We start from the raw sequence: 17,353 nt of genomic DNA on the forward strand, positions 1-17,353 counted from the left end.
AGTTGTGGGGAGTGATGAAGGAATAAATAGGAAGGGGCTAGCAGATCAATGACTGGCTCTGAGCCTGATGTCACCAGCAGGGCTTTGGGAGAGGAGAGAGGTGGTGTGGTGGCCCTGTATGTGAGGGTGTTTTGACTGTGTTGAGATTAATGATGATGACAATAGGGTTGAGTGTTTATGCATAAGAATCAGGAAGAAGGCCAACAAGGCAGACATACTGGTGGGAGAGTCTGCCACAGACCACCAATCAGGAAAAAGAGAAAGATAAAATATTCTTCAGGCATCTGGGAGAAGTTTCATGATTGCTTGTCCTTGTTCTTGTTGGGGACATCAATTTCCCTGATGTCTGCTGGAACTGTAACAAAGCAGAGATGGAGCAATTACTGAAGGTTCCTAGGGTGTGTGAAGGACAACTTCCTCATGCAGCTGGTGATGGAGCTAACTAGGGAAGGCACTCTACTGGACCTGCTGTTTGTGAACAGAGAAGGACAGGACTTGTGGATGAGGGAAGCATTAGAGGCACAGGTACAGGCCATCCCCATGAGCTGAAATATGAGTTGGTGGGGAATAAGGCTGGCCTGGCTGCATAGAGAGATTTAGGAAGAATAGGAGAGTTTATGGTTGTTGGAAGAAGGGGAAGGTCACTTAGGAAGGCTAAGAGATTGTCGTGAGGCTATGAAGGGAGAAAACTGGAAAGGCCAAAGCCCAACTGGAAGCTAATCTGGCTTCATCTGTTAAAGAGAAGAGGAAATCCTTCTCCAAATATATTACCAACAAAAGGAGGACCGAGGGGAATCTGTCCTTTATAGGATACAGGGGGGAACAGTGCTCAAGGATGGGGAAAAGGCTGAGGTACTCAGTATCTTGCCTCCATCTTCAGTAACAAGATCAGTTGTTCAATGGATAGCCAGCCCCCTGAGCTGCAAGATAGGGATGGCAAGCAGAACGAAGACACCATAATCCAAGAGGCAAAAAGGTTACTGACCTGCTGCACCACTTAGACATACACCTGTCTCTGGGGCAAGATGGCATACATCCAAGCATACTGAGGGAGTTAGCAGAAGTGCTCACCAAGCCACTTTCCATCATTTATCAGCAGTCCCGGGTAGCTGAACAGGTCCCAGCTGACTGGAGATCAGCAAACATGACGTGCATCTGCAGGAAGGGCTACAGACCTGTCAGTCTGACCTTGGTGCCAGTGAAAGACATGGAGCAGATCATCTTGAATGCCCTTATGCAACATGTGCTGCGCAATCAGGTGATCAGGCTCAGTCAGCATGGGTTCCTGTTTGACAAACCTGATCTCTTTCTATTACAAGGCAACCTACTTAGTGGATGAGGGAAAGGCTGTGGATGTTTATCTGGACTTTCGTAAAGCCTTTGACACTGTCTCCCACAGCATCCTCCTGAAGAAATTGGCTGATCCTGACGTGGATGGGTGGAAGCGTGACTGGGTTAAAAACTATCTGGATGGCTGGGCCCAAAGAGTGGTGGTGAATGAAGTTAAATCCAGCTGGTGGGCAGTCACTAGTGGTGAAACTCAGGGCTTGGTTTTTGGGGACAATTCTCTTTAATATCTTTGTCTATGACCTGGATAAGGGAATTGAGTGAATCCTCAGTAAGTTTGCAGATGACACCAAATTGGGCTCTACAGAGGCTCCTGGATAGCTTGCATCAGTGGGCCAAGGCAAATGGTCTGAGATTCAACAAGGTCAAGTGCCCGGTCCTGCGCCTGGGTCACAACAACCCCCTGCAACAGCATAGTCTTGGGAAAGAGTCGTTGAAAAGCTGTCCAGTAAAAAGGGAGTTGGGGCTGTTGAGTGACGGCCAGTTGATTGTGAGTCAGCAATGTGCTCAGATGGCCAAGAAGACCAACATCATCCTGGCATGTATCAGGAACAGTGTAGCCAGAGGGACCAGGAAAGAGATTGTAGTGATTGAGTACTGCATTCAGTTTTGGGTCCCTCACTCCAAGAAGGACATTTTGGTGCTGGAATGTGTCCTGAGAAGGTGAAGGGTCTGGAGCACAAGTCTTCCAAGGAGTAGCTGTGGAAACTGCAGTTGTATGAAGAAAAGCAGGCTGTGGGGAACCCTTATTGCTCTCTACAGCTGTTCCTATCAACAAGTGATTGGATGACAGGACACGGCCTCAAGTTGTAGCAGAGAGGTTTAGATTGGATATTAGAAGAAGCTTCTTCCCTGAAAGACTTAACCAAACACTGGAACAGGCTCCCCAGGCAGATGTTTGAATCCCCACCCCTGGAGGTGTTTTTTTCAAAAAACACACAGATGTGGTGCTAAGGGACATGCTTTAGCTCCAGACTTGGTAGAGTTAAATAATGGTTGCATTTGATGATCTTAAAGGTCTTCTCCAACCAAAATAATTCTATGATGCTATCGACTATAATTCCTTCACCACTCAAGATTTTGTGTCTCATTAACTATTTACTATACACATAATCCTCATGTTTGGGAACACAGAAAGGACTTTCAGCTGTAATTTAGTACAAATATGAACTTCTCAATAACAGGCAAATTTACAAGGAAGATGTTTTAGCTGGAGAAACAAGAGCATCTACAGAAAAAGGCTGTGAATAATAACACTTTAGTAATGCGATTTGTTGCATTTTAGCAACAGTGTTACTTTAACCATGAGACATAATATTTTGTGTCCACCAGTACTGGTTTTTTTTGTAGATGGCAGCTGGAGATGTTCTGCAAAGAGAATGCAGTGAATGTTATGAACAGGGTTGAAATTCCCTAAGTTCTCTCTGCAAAGGTAGAATAGAGCTTTAGCTATAAATGGATGTTTTGGTTGAGAATTCTTTCTGGAGGCATTCTATGATAGTGTCCAACAGCCTGAAGGATGAAATGGCAAATGAATTACCCAGATCTGCAGATTATATTGCACTAGGATGGGTCACAAATGTGATTTATCTACAGTAAGAACTGACTAAAATGACCTAAGGCATCAACAAATTAGATCAATGTGAAAAACCTGCAAGACGTTTTCAGTGGAGCATATCAGACAAGAAAGCTAAAGAATAAGGGTAAAAAGGAAAGCTGGAAGTTAAGAGATTCCAGCAAGTTCTTGACAAAGACAGATGTTGGTTATGGTATGAATGATCTAAATTCAGTAATAACAAATGTTCTCCTGTACCATGTAATCCACTTGATCTGGAATAGGTCAGTGAATTTGAGCACTATGAGGTAAGGCAAACTGCACAACCTTCAATAAATTAAAATAAACTTTAAAGCAAGTGAAAAAAAATAGTAAGGTTTTGCCAAATGGTCCAGGAAAAATAACAGGACTCCTACAAGATTAACTAAAAAGTACTCTGTTCATAGTCATACCAAAATACCCTTTAGAGGGACCAGCACCCAGTTAGCCCTCTCAGATGACAAAGTAATTAAGAACTCCAGAACCATGACATAACTGTTTATGACAAGTTTGATTATTTGATCCAAGCATAAAGTGAATGATTTTTTTTTTTCTATCTCAGAAGTTAGGAAAAAAGAACTGGTATATAGAGTGAAATGTTTGGGTGAAAGTTTTAAAAAATCCATTAAAATATGAAGTAGTTTATGAAGTTTGAGATCAACCTGATCCTTGGTCCTTACGAGTCATATACCTGGCAATAAACCTGCAGGATTTCTTTCAAAATAACTAAAATCTGTGAACACTGTTCCAAGGATGTTGTTTCCTCCTAAGGATAGGCAGTCTCATTGTACACAACAGAAAGATAATCCTGGAGGTGAGTGTTCCAGAAAGTGAAAATGTCTGTTCAATTACACATGTGCATGTTTACAACTATCAAGCATTCCAAGGAGCTTAAAATTGCTAGAGACATGAAGATTAAAAATGTAGGCAGAATCTCAAATCTTATTTGGACTAAAACTGACATGCAAAATGGAGGAAAAGAAACAATGCAAAATGGTGGAAAAAAACAACCAACCAAACAGGAAAACTCTGAGAAATACTTCAAATTTTGAATAAAAAGTGTTTCAGGAAAAAAAGAGATTATTTTTAACATGGTATACAAATCAAAATGTTAATTCTTATAGCCACTGCTAAAACTCTCTGACTAGAATTTACTGCACTCCACTATTAATAACAGTTTCTTTTGCCTGATAGATTATTTTTCATAACTTCTGTTACTTTCAAGGTAACAGGATGGGGAAGGGAAAAAAAACCTCTATGGGGAAAAAGCTGTGCAAGAATATGGAGTTTTCATCAATATTCATACATGAGGCTACATGACTAATGTTATGTCGTCTGCTACCTTTAACTCTTTTCTGCAAAAGTAAGACTCTTGTCTCTTCATCTCCTGATAGACCCATTCCAAAGTTTTGCACAATAAAGGACAAGATAAATTCTGGTCAATTATAACCACTGGAAATTGCTTGGTACTTGTTTTAAGCTGTACTCTCAGGCTCATCCTTGATAATGACCTGAAGAGCTGCTGTAGAGGAGCATGAACACAAACACACACAAAGAAACATAATACTAGTGTGGCCATGTTTCTGGGCCAAAAGGCATTTTCTGTCTTGGATAAATCTATCCAAATTTAAAATTTCTTTAAGCTCACTGAGCAGGTTCAGTCCAGATTATGAGTCATACTCACAGCATAAAACCTCATGCCAGTGTATACACATGCAGGTTATAAACTTTACCTCTGCACTGACGCTGCATGTCAGCTGTCGATCAATTTGTCTTATTTTTGACCTCATGTGAACAGTTTTTTCATCTCTTACTCCAGGAAGATGTTTGGTAAAGAAAGGATTTAATTTTTTTTTCCCCCTGAATTCCTCATCATCAGTAATTCAAAGTTGAAAGAGTGAGCAACATAAAAAAATGACTTAAGATCTTAGGTTCCAGATATTACTAATACATGACAGAAACCATAAAAGTGTTTCTCATTTCCCATTGCTAGGAAGAGGAGTTGAACTGTGGCAAAAGCTACTGTTAGCATTGGATACCCACCTCAAAGTATGTGCCTAGAGAACAGTTACTAGATCTGTAAGGAGGGTAATTCTCACCTTTTTAAATTGTTTTTTCTTGCAGCAGACCTGGTAGTTCTCTTAGTACTGTCTCTACTGTCAGAAATGCTAGGTTCAGAGGTTTTATTTTTCTGAACACTGGACTGCAGAATTACTCTGGAAAGAGTAGGAAAAAAGAAAGATTATATAACTTGAAAAATTCTAGGAAAACACTGAAAAGAGGGTATTACAGTTGCAGCAGCACTAACAAGTATCAGTTGGCTTTTCAAAAATCATTCTGAAAAGCAAACTTCTGCCTGAAACACATTCTTCTCTTCATAACATCCTTGTCATAATTATGGTAATGCTTGTTGTCTTCTTAGGAGCACAGCAGTTTGTTTCTTTGTGTTTTTTTCAATTAAATTAATGTGTTTGGAATTTCCTGTTAGGTTTTTGGGAGACAAAAAAAGCTAAGAAATTGTACTTTAAGTTACTGAAACAAAACAAAACAAAACAATAACAAACACTGTTTTCTATACTGACACAGAAAACAATTCAGAAAAAAACCCCAAATAATTCAACTTGTCAAAGTCTAAATCTCCCAGAATTAACAAAGATATATTCCCTTCAAATACACAGACTAAGAAAATCACTGCATATGCTGGCATTTTACTCTTACAGAGAATTACTACACCATACTCAAAACTCAGCTTTACATGCTGGTTATGCACAGCTGCTTCCTTGCAAGACTCTAGAGCAGTATATTGACTATTTCTTAAACAGGTAAAGAAATCCTAATGTTCCTTATATCAATGAGAAAAGAAGTCCATATTGTGAAGTGCAAACAACTGTTTTTGGCCACCAGCCTATTGTTTCACAGGGAAATCATGTCTTCTCTAATTAAGAAATGCTTGTAGTGAAATTATAATACTGTAACTGGTCAATGCAGTCCACACATGTCTATTTAGTGCATTATTTTATATGTCTATTCCCTAGTCATTCCATCTATGCAAGGTTCCAACTATAAAACTGCATCATTTTCAAGATGCAGAGCTAAAAGTAACTTAGCTATTACCGTTTTTCTCCCCAAGTTCTTAATAGAATCCCCTTTCAGTGGCTTCACTGAGTCCACCTGTGTCAGCATACTGCATTAGACTGGAAATCAAAACTTCCATTAAGTTGTATAAACTGCAGTCTGACTGCTTAATAATTGCTGATATCTGTAGGTACCAGAATTTCAACCAAAATAAATACTTAACAGCAGTAAAACTGAGAAGTAACCTTATTTACCACATACTTCTAGGCTGTTTAGAAAGTAGATGACTAAAAAACCCACAAAGTTCAAGTGTTTTACATTTCCACTTGGATAATTATCTCAGTATTTCAAACTTGTCACTTGATTTGCAAAGGTCCAAATCAGTCTTTTCTTTAACATAAGATACAAGATTGTAATGGCAAGTAGTATAAAATGCAAAGCAAATTCTACCATAAACACAACACACTCGAAGTTGGAGGAATTGGTAATCTGAGAGGCTGAAAACAAAATGCAGATATCTTTAACATCATATTATGCTTCTGTAGACAATACAAATTTTTCAAACAGTCTGCTTTTCTTGCATGCCCAAGGTGAAAAGGTTAAAAACCTGGAGTTTCACTTCACAATCTTTATTGTACTTGTAATACAGTTCTAACAAGTTCTAATATTAAAAATTATCTTTTCAGTGCCACAGATGTAAACAACATGAACAAATTTGTGGTACTGCATGTTCAATTAAGCTTTAAAAATGACACCAGTAGTGAAAAGATTTGCATTGTACTCTTTATCTGTGCCACTAGCAACTTCCAGTCCCGAACGGAAAGGTAACCCAACCACATTTAATCACTGAAATATAAGCATGACCAGATCATGGCACATGCTGGTTTACTAGTGCTTGTGAAGACAGAAATATAGAAAATTAATTATATATCTATATCTATATACACAGTGTCTCTGTATATAAAATGCATGTAATGTTCATACAAAAGAAAGCAGAAGTTATTGAAACATGATCCAACAGTTATAATCTTTTCCTTATAGATGTCCATTGTTTCCAGACACCACAAGTTCACAAAACAGATCAGTATACATGGGCTTAAACCCATACACTTTTCTACTATGAACTAAAATGGTATGAAGTATTATTGTACTGTCTTGCACAAACACCTAAATATTTGCATTTTGTTGCCCAGGTGGGTGGTGGAAGCCCCATCCCTGGAAGCTTTTAAGGCCAGGCTGGATGGAGCTCTGAGCAACCTGATCTAGTGGTGAGGTGTCCCTGCCCATGGCAGGGCGGTTGGAACTGGGTGATCTTTGAGGTCCCTTCCAACCCTGACAATTCTGTGATTTTCAAGATACCACAGGTATCACAGGTAAGTCCTTACTTCCCACAGAATTTAATTTTACCAATTCAAAACAAAGAAAGATGTTCTACCTGCAAATGGGACTTACAAAAATAGTCACCATATATAATTGCACCTGAATCCCAAACCAATCACACCACCACCCTCTTAAGACTGTTGCATTTACTAAGGGGTAGGGAGAGAAGGAACTGGCTAAAGGGATCAGCTCAGGGCCAGCTGTGAGCGTGGTAGAATTTTAACATCATTTTCTTATCAGTCGTTTTTATATCTCAGTGATGCACAAATTCACACAGTTACCCAAGAGTAAAGATTAACTGAAATTCCCATGAACAAAACATTTGCTGAATGAACAAACAGACATGTTTAAATCAGACCACAATTCCAGACTTCAAGGCTGATAGCACCTGAAGGAAAACAGATATGGTCCTATTTACACCACTGTCTGCCACAGTATTGAACATCGAGAGCCTTCTTCAGGCCTGACAACTGCCAGTTTAAGAGCAGTAACAGTGCTATCAGAGATTTATTAGAATGCTCTTGCATTGTTGTTAAAGGTAAGATAAGAAACTGTATTTAGTGTATGGGACTGTGATTTAACAAAAATAGACTAGCAGCCTCACTTAATATAAAGTTTGATAGACAGGTTTAATTGTTGATGTGAGATGAAGCCACATCAGAAGAAATCCTTCCAAAGTATCAGCACAAAAAAAAATTCCCAAATTGCATTAGAGAAGGGCAAGACATAAAATTGTATGTCATGCTGTACATGACAACAACCAGCTTCCAGAAACACCAGCAGAAAGCACATACGATGTATGCAAAAGGTTTTCTAACTCAACAAAATACAACTTTGTCTTTTTTTTGAAGAAAAAGCAGAACATTGCCTGAACACAGACCACAGGATGCTGTAGTAAGACAACACTACCAAAATAATGTAGTAGGACAGCTGGGCAAAGATGAACCTAATGAACTTCAACAAGGGTAAGTGTGGAGTCCTGCACCTCAGGAGAAATAACACCATGCACCAATACAGGTTAGAGTTTGACTTGCTGGAGAGTAGCTCCACAGAGAAAGACCCTGGAGTCCTGGTTGGTAATAAGTTATCCATAGGACAGCAATGTTGCCTGGTGGCCAAGAAGGCAAATACTATGCTTGTGTGCATTAAGAAGAGTGTGGCCAGCAGGTTGTGGGAGGTTCTCATGCCCTTCTACTCAGCTGGAGTTAGACCGCATCTGGAATACTGTGTACAGTTCTGGACTACCCAGTTGTGTTGGTGTGAGCTGAAATTCCCCCCCCCCCACTGACAATAACCAGGCTAGCTCAGTCTGGAAGCAAATGAAAAGCTGTATTTACAAGCAGAGTCTAAAATCTACGATGAAATGCAATGAATATGTACAAATATACAAAATTCACAACATTTACAAATATATACAATCAACAGAAAAAGCACAACCAATCTCCCTTTGCTTGCCCCCAAGGGGACCCTCCCAAAGGGGCCTCTCTCTCCCAGGAGCTTCCCCCTCAGACCCCCCTGGACAGAAAGCAGAGTTAGTTAGAGCAGAAAGTTAACTTAGCTGCCAAGGTCAGTGTGTGTTATCTTTGGCCAGAAGAGAAGAAGAAGAAAACAGCAGCCAGACAGCCCAGCAGCTGCCCCCACTGCCGAACGCAGAGTGCCTACTTTGTTTTGGGTAATAGTTCTTAAACATTTCTATCTATCTAATGGAAGTGTTTAGAACAATCAGTATTTTGCTTTCTTACACCCAATAGTGACTTATTTATACTCTTTCACTTGCTCTGTTTTGAACTTTGCAAGGAAAAAATTAAAAAGACAGTTTCAAACCATCACACCAGTCCAAGAGGGGCGACCTGGGGCTGTTTAGTCTGGAGAAGAGAACGCTGAGAGGGAACCTTATCAGTGTTTACAAACATCTGAAGGGTGGCTGTCAGGAGGATGGGGCCAGTCTCTTTTCAGTGATACCCAGTGACATGACAAGGAGCAATGGACATAAATGACAGGAAATTCCATCTCAATGTGAAAAAATTCTTTTTTACTGTGAGCATGACAGAGCACTAGAACCAGCTGCCTGTATAGGTTGTGGAGTCATCTTCAGAAATATTCAAAACCTGCCTGGATGTGTTCCTGTGTGAACTGCCCTAAGTTGTCCTGCTTTGCATGGGGTTTGGATTTGATGATCTGTGGTGGTCCCTTCCAACCCCTAGCATTCTATGATTCTAGGTAATCCACATATTTTAAGAACTTTTCACCTCCATTTGATCTGTAATGGAAGCATCATTTGTTGGTTCTGAATCTAATATACTCCCCAAACACCAAACTAGTTTATACACTACTTTCTTTCAACTTAGTATATCTGCCTTTAAAAAAATCAAAATCTGCCTAAATGGAACAGTGCTGGGGTCTGTAGTGCCATCTTTTAAACAGTTGACAACTTTTTTTTACCATTTAACTTGGAGTGCAGCGGGGGAACAGGTACGCCACCAAGACACAAAAGGCAAAACTTTACAACCCAAGATAAAATCCTAGGGAGGGATGAGGGGAAGAGAGGTTAAACAGGAGCATGTCTTCTCCAACCTGCAACAAACATTTTATTCTTGCCAGCCCTACCTGGTTTACGACGTCTGTTACATGCAACATTGCTCTCTCCTTTACCACCTCATGGTTTTTAGGAAAATAAGCCTGAGAGCTCTACCACTGTTACTGACAGCTAACAAGTCACTGGTATTCTTCACAGTCTACAGGGCTGCTAGCCCCAAGGGATTCATGATCCTAATTGTTAATTCGATTTCTTAAAAGACAAAGGACACCAGCCTCAAACTGGAGAGCCACTATAGCACCTAGCTTTTAAGAATAGCTTAAGCATTTTCCCTTCCTGGGTGTAAACCAACACTCTATCACTGTCCATCTGGATGTGGGGTAGCAGTATGTGTAACCTGATTCCTTGCATCATGACACATTTACAAGTATCTAATAGTTTTGCCTCTTTCCCTCTAGCAAGGGAGTTTTCAGACCGAAAATAGAAACTGTAGAAAGATAGGATGATAGGTGAGTGAAACTGATCTTATAATACAAGAAAACAAAAGACAGATTGTCTCATTTTTTAAAACCTGTGTTTAAGTTTAGCTTTTTAGTCTATCTTTAGAAATCTGAGGCTTACATTTGGTGTAAAACTCTGAAAACAAGCCTGTCATTTAAATATGTTCTTTGATAAAGTTAGGTACCAATGGAAAGAAAAAAAAAAACTAAAGAAGCTACGGGGATCTTTAGTTATTTTCCCTTTTTCTCAAAAAAAAAAAAAAAAGATGAAGATTAATCTCAGAGAAGGCCAACAGGATATATAAATTTCCCACAAGTCTCCCAGATCTCATTTTTCATTTATTAGGTCACTTACTTCAGCAAAAAGTACCCTATTCTTTTTAAAAGTGCAGACAAAAAGTTGCAAGGTCAAAGTTAAGAAGAATAGGAACTCTTAACCTTAATGTTCTACCAGGATAGAATGCCTTTTCTTACTTAATACTCTGGTGTAAAACACTTTTTCTGACCATTTTTCCTTTGAGAGCGTCAAAATTTCAAGCATTCACAGAAAGTAACCATTTCAAGGGCAGTGGTGCTGGAGCAGCTCCAATAAGACACATAGTAAGAAAAAAATTCTTGTTGGGTTTCTTGGCAGTTCTGCATGCTGCTGAAGTTTTGTTTGGCCAAAAGATGAAAGTTGTTTGATGAACAAATTGCACCTTCTAAGTGGAAGTGAGGCACAGCAGTAACTGCAGTCACTCTAACAAAAGTGGAGTGGAGAAACAGTAACAACTACACAAGGAACTAACGTTTTTAATGCTTTACTTGGCTCCTCAGCATAAGTAACAGAAAGAAGGGACTTAACTGGTCTCATAAAGCTCTATTAAAAAATAATAAAACCTAATTTGGAACAGAAGATGACGAAACCAGATTTGGCTGGGTAAACAAGTGAGCCTTGACCTAACATTGTAACCTGCCTCACCTTCTGTTAAAAAGCAAGAGAGTCCCAATTTAGTGCCCTTACAGCATACAACACTATGACCTTGGAGTAAAAATAAAGATCTATTAAGATTTTTAATAAATTCTAATTCTTGGCATTTCATATGAGTAAAACTATCATTTGGGAAACTACAATCCTTTGCAAGTTCATGAAAATAAAACTGGAGCTAACATCTTTGGCAATATGGAAAGGAAGGACATATTTTAAAGTACTACTTTTTCCTATTACAAATATAGTTTTGTTTATACAATTTTGCTTATTTGCAGGAGCATGCAGAGAAGACAGGCTTCAAAATTAAAATTATCGTAATTACTAAAGCTCTGCACCTTTTTGAATTGCAAGCCAGCCATAAAAATCACTCAATTATTTCAAACAATATATATAAAAACATAACAAAGCTGAAGCAGTGAAATTTACTCTTGCAACAAAGCTAGGAAGAAACGTGATATGGAAACATGCATTTATGAGACATACTAGACAGCAAGTGTGAGCTATTGTAGAGAAATGGAATGGGACACTTACACAGTGGCTCTCTCTCAGGGGGTCCTGATGGTTACTATGTTCTTAAACCATCTAGACAGAATAGCAGGCTGGGCAGGAGGAGCCACATACAATCCACCAGATCACAATGCTACACAGTGCAGACACCAGCATAGCTAGGAACCATCTAAAAAAGGGGTTGGAGGGGGAGGAAAATATGAACAAAAATTCAAAAGCAAAAGCTACTGGTGTTAAATTTTAGCTTGTTTCAAGTTCTCCAAAGCATATTGCACTACAATCTTTGCCAAGCATTTTCTTACTTTCTACTATTATAACAATCCATGCCACAAAAATCGCCAAATGTAATATCCATGTGTTGCTGCAATCAGAGCAAATCTTAAATCCTCACCAGTCACCTATTCCAAAGAAAGCCTAAATAGCTTTTTTGAAAGTAAGCGCATGCTGGAACAGTACATCTCTGGCTGCTTCCTGCCATCTCTTACACAGTTTGATCAGCCTGTGTGTTCATACATTCTACTTCACAATCATATCTTTTAACAGTAAAACATTAGATGAGAGCCAGATCAGTTTGTAGGAACAACTGATGCCAATGCCCAGGTGACCAGCTTGGTATGTTATCTTCCTGCATTCTAAGTAGCAAAAGCTAATTCATAATCCTTCACCAAAGGTGCAGACTATTGCTAACTAGAGCATATACAAAGTTCATACATTCATCAAAGCACAGCATTTATATAACCAACTTCAACAAACATTAACAAACATTATGCACAAATCCCTTGTGACCTACGCGTAAGCGATGCCTCTAAAATGGGTTGCAATTGTCCCAACTTCTGGTGTTCATATTTTGTTAGCTTTGTTTTTTTCCCTTTTCTGTGAAATAAAGCTACATAGCGGATTTAAAAGTTTCTTTTTCTTTGTTTAAACGAAACAATTTCACTGCCAGTTTAACTCCTTTTAACAGTCTGAACTAAAAGGGAAAAAGACTGACTAGTAGAGAAAACTCTCTACATCTAGTAGAGAAAACTTTGCCTTGAGCAGGGCAGCTAAATATTCCTATAAATATTTTGTTTAATGTTAGTTACACAAAAATGTACGAAGTTATACCTTCATTTTTCATCAAATTATTTCAATACAAGCTGCAAACCATGCAAGTCCAATGGAGGAACAGAAGTAGCCACAACAAACATTATAAAAAGCAACTATAAGCTCTAGATCAATTAGTTTAATTCTATGGTAGTGCAAGCTAAATAGTTCTAATTAGAGCAGACGTGCTGCAGAATGCTCTGTGAATGGAATAACATTTTAATAGTCAATAGGCTTCTCCATGTTAAGACAATGGTTCTGAACAATTATCATACAGTCTACATTCATTCCATTGAACATACAGTAAATGAGATCTTTCACAGCCTTTATTACATGATTTCAAGTATCTTTTATGAAAAAATAATACAAACTGGATACTAAGGCACTATGTGCCTTAGAAAGTAATGTGCAAGGCAGCTGTATTTTACTGTGCTATTTGAAATAGGTGATGTGTTTTGGTGTTTTTTAATGTCAGGCTTTATTCTGAATCTGTTGTTTCTTACAAGGTTGCCTGCGCAAATGATGAGCGTGAACAAAAGAGAATATTTAAAAACAAAAGCAGAATTCATACATAGCAACGTGAAGGTTTCCAAAGACATGTTCCTTTACTTTCAGCACACTTTAACCACACACCTCTTGTTTTTACTATAACTCTGATGACACTGGTCTTAAATAAAAGAGGAGGAAGAAGACCAGGCAGTAAAAAAACATACCAGCAGCTAGCAGCACCATCCCCTACAGAACAACTACAACAAAAGCCAAGTTGCTTTTGCCCTGTCACTGGTGCTCCTCCTTGCAAAAAACTGACAGCTAGGGGTCACCATTCCTTTAGTAGGAATCAAATAAGATCAAGGTAAGTCTTGCAAGTCTTGCACTGTTTTGTAGTGTATTTAAAGGCAGACAGAAAGCATTCCTACCTACAGGTGCTACAAGCTACAACAGATGCAAAGGTGGCTATGAACCTTTCCTTTATGGGTAGTGTTTCAGTACTTGTCTAAAATAGACTAGCATACCAGATTCCCTGACAGAAATGTACTTCTTTTGAATTTATTTACTGAAATAGTGATACTCTATGCCTTCCAGATCTACCAGCCATTATCACAAAGCCCACAGGATTTAGGGGAAGTTCCCCTTCAAGGTAGAGGAAATGAAATAAAGCTAGAGATTCTCCTTCTAAGTATCTGACTTTACTTCAAAAAACAGCATGTAGCTTATTTCAGCTAATCAAATGCCCGCACACAGTTACATTCTTCCATTTTCATATCACCCCAGGAAAGAGAAGACAATGTTTGTGATTAAGCTAAAAGCATAGCATGTAGAAATACCATGGGAGCTTGTAAAGTGGAGCCTACTGAGATCAAATACAACACAGAAAAATATAAACGAGTAATGTAGTTCTTTAACTACATTCTTCTGCTTCCTTAGTGCTTACCCACCCTCCAGAGAAATGGTGAATCTCGTGTTTGTTTTAAATGACAAAAAGTAGCCTTGGCAATAAACTTTTTTGGGGAAAGGAAAGTACATATAAAGAAGAGATAAAAGTTTTTCTGGCATTTCTACGTTCAGCAAACAACTTACGTTAGCGGAGACACAGTTGGAACTTTTGATTGCCTTCTACTTTTCAGAGCACGAAGCTTGTCACCTTGTGTTAAACAGTTTGTTTCATCTTCATCACTGTACTGGATAAATAGAGGAGGGGAAGGGATAAATCAGTATTAAAATATAGACAGACATTTAAGAATTAACTTTATCCTGAATCTTAAAGTTAGAATTATTCCAACAGGAAAGTCTGCCAGAATAAAACTGAAAGTAATTCACTTGGGTAAATACAACTGTTCTTTCTAGTTTCTGGTTCGCTGCTTTTGAGGCTGTAAAGCATTAAGTGGTGTCATGAACTCCATGCATCACAATATTGTCTGTCTTTAAAACAGTGTAGACATATTATCAAATCTTTGCTTAGGCACAGTGAAATCACTTAAGTAGAGCATTTCCCTCCTTCACTTAACCCCTCTAAAACAGCTGTACTGTTTCTCACAGGGCAGCAGCTAAAGGTATAGAAGTTGCCATTACTTAGAAATGAAAAGGAACAAAAAACTTTTCATCCCTTGCCTTTAAATGCAGGCAGTAAAGTAACAGGTAACCCAAAACAGTGGTTTTGACTGCAAATCTTGAGTACATTTTCATTCTAATAATTAGCTAATTACTAAAATATTGATAAGGATTCTACTGATTCAGCTATGTAATCCGTTTTTCATACTTGCTGTCCATACCTTTTTTCCCCCTATAACCCTCAATAAAAAGGACACACAGAAAAAGAATCTGGTTTTAGTGTACTCATAGATTTGTCCAGAAAAAGAGATATTCTCAAGAACAGTTAGAGCTTTTATGAAAGAACAGTATTCAGATGGTTACCAGTTCAATGTCCTTTTGGATGGTTCTCCTGTTTCTCCTTCCATTAATTGAAATATCATCTACTCCTGACAGGATTCTTGTGACAACAATTTTATGGTTTCCTTTCAACTTTGCACGGAAAATATCCCCTTCTGTCCAAAGTTCTGCCTGTTTACTATCATAAAGTGAGAAAAAAAAAGGCCCAAACACAACAAATTAACACCAAAGATTATTAAGTGTACAATAAAAGAAGAAAAAGAAAGACATTTAGATTTATTTTTGAAATCTTTATAGTCAATATACTCACTCCACCAGGAAGTGCTGTTGTGGTCCAATCACTGAACCAGGTCTGTTTATTCTAATCCAGCCAATAGCTTCAGCAGCTGTCATCCGATAATGCTTCATAATGTAACAGGCAATAAGTGTCCCGGTCCGTCCAAGACCAGCTGTGTAAAATAACAGAGTGGCTTCTTTTTATCTGCTCATCTTCATCTGGAATCTCCTGTACCTACAGACATTGCTACTTGAATAAACAGTTACTTGCCTAGTTTCTTAAATCCATTACTGATCAAACTTGGTAAGTGCAACTTACCCTTTGAATTTTTTTTCCATATACAGGTTTACTAACACATTGTTCCCATGGGTTTGAGTGAGATAACCTTCCAAAGCCACTGAATTTACAAGTATCTGTACGTCTATCTATTTTTATTTACCTAGATATCTATGAGATAGATATGTATATATGAGAATATATTTACACATGGAACAGCTGGCTTTTTTCCAAAATTCTCAAAGCACCTTCCTGCAAATTGATCATACATTTTACTGAAATAAGCTGCTCTTCTGATTGCTCCTCTAACTAATTTCTTAGTTTAGTTTCCAAGGAAAAGACAAATTTCGCAGTAAGCCGGTCTAAGTACTAGCTGACACAGGCAAAAAGCACACAAGAATGGAGATGCTTCTTTGCAATGGCTCTCAGAACAGTTCTATTTATCTTGGGAAACAAGAAGGAAAGGGGGAAAGCTCCAGCTAATTGGCTCCCCTCCTTGTTCACTTGCTGTTAGCTGTCAAACCACTCATGACGTTTGTCCGTTTAACAAACAGCTGATCAATACCAGTATAAAATCTTCAGCACAGCCCAACAGTCAAGAAAACTGTACAGCACTTGCCTTGCCTAGATCTTAGAACAAAGTACAGCATTCTGTTTTTTCTCAAGAGTAAAAGCAGGTCGAGGAACATAAGGTACACTAGACACCACTGGTATCTTAACTATCAAAGAACATCTTCATCTGAAGGAAAACAAAGCACTTGTGGGCCTGACACTCAACATTCAGGCATAATCAAGTCAGTGATATGCCTGAATTTATCATCTTGGTGGAGAGTATGGCTATGCACGTGCTTCCCAACAGTCAAAATGCTGGTTTGCACCAATGCTTCCACTTCACAGTAGAATTCTGATAAATATGTGGCAAATGGATGGCAGATCCAGGAACAAAATTGCATTCTCTGCAAGCCCCATGTTAAAGTGTTAAGAAAAGGCCTTTCTCCTTCAATCACAGCATTGTCAGGTATGCCAGTAATGCAAGGTTTGTGTAGAACAAATGCCTGATAGACTATCAAAGATAGTGTGGAAAAGGGAAACAAGTCCTCCAGGATCACATGAAACTACCTTCATATGAGCTGCATTGGGCATGCTCTGAATATCTCTTCCTTGGCAGGCTAACTGTAGAGAAACAGCTGTTCAGAGCACCTCCAATGTAGCTAATGTAAAGGCTTTCTGAAGAATAAAGATTTCTGTGGTTCTGAACTAACACTCATACTTCATGAGGAATCTCCTCAGAAAGCTACACTGATACTTTCAAAGTTTCTGACTTGGTATGTTTAATTGTGTGTTTTCAGAAAGATCTGGAAACCTTGCCAGGGCTTCAAATTCCTGCATAAAAGCATCCTTTGAAAGTGCTAACACT

The 17,353-nt window shown here is 38.6% G+C and overlaps 1 protein-coding gene across 2 annotated transcripts in view; it reads right to left on the reverse strand.

Annotated features, from left to right (window-relative positions):
• CDC14B (cell division cycle 14B) overlaps positions 1–17,353 on the reverse strand; it is a 39,430-nt gene that overhangs the window by 1,564 nt on the left and 20,513 nt on the right. For both annotated transcript variants that reach the window (XM_054398264.1, XM_054398263.1), the window contains exons 9-12: positions 15,694–15,832; positions 15,408–15,561; positions 14,574–14,674; positions 5,041–5,157 (exon numbers count right to left, since the gene is read on the reverse strand). In XM_054398264.1, coding sequence (XP_054254239.1) covers positions 5,041–5,157; positions 14,574–14,674; positions 15,408–15,561; positions 15,694–15,832 — 511 coding nt within the window. The remainder of the gene's footprint in view (positions 1–5,040; positions 5,158–14,573; positions 14,675–15,407; positions 15,562–15,693; positions 15,833–17,353) is intronic.

This window comes from Indicator indicator, chromosome Z (genome assembly GCF_027791375.1).
Source record: "Indicator indicator isolate 239-I01 chromosome Z, UM_Iind_1.1, whole genome shotgun sequence".
Taxonomy (NCBI): Eukaryota; Metazoa; Chordata; class Aves; order Piciformes; family Indicatoridae; genus Indicator; species Indicator indicator.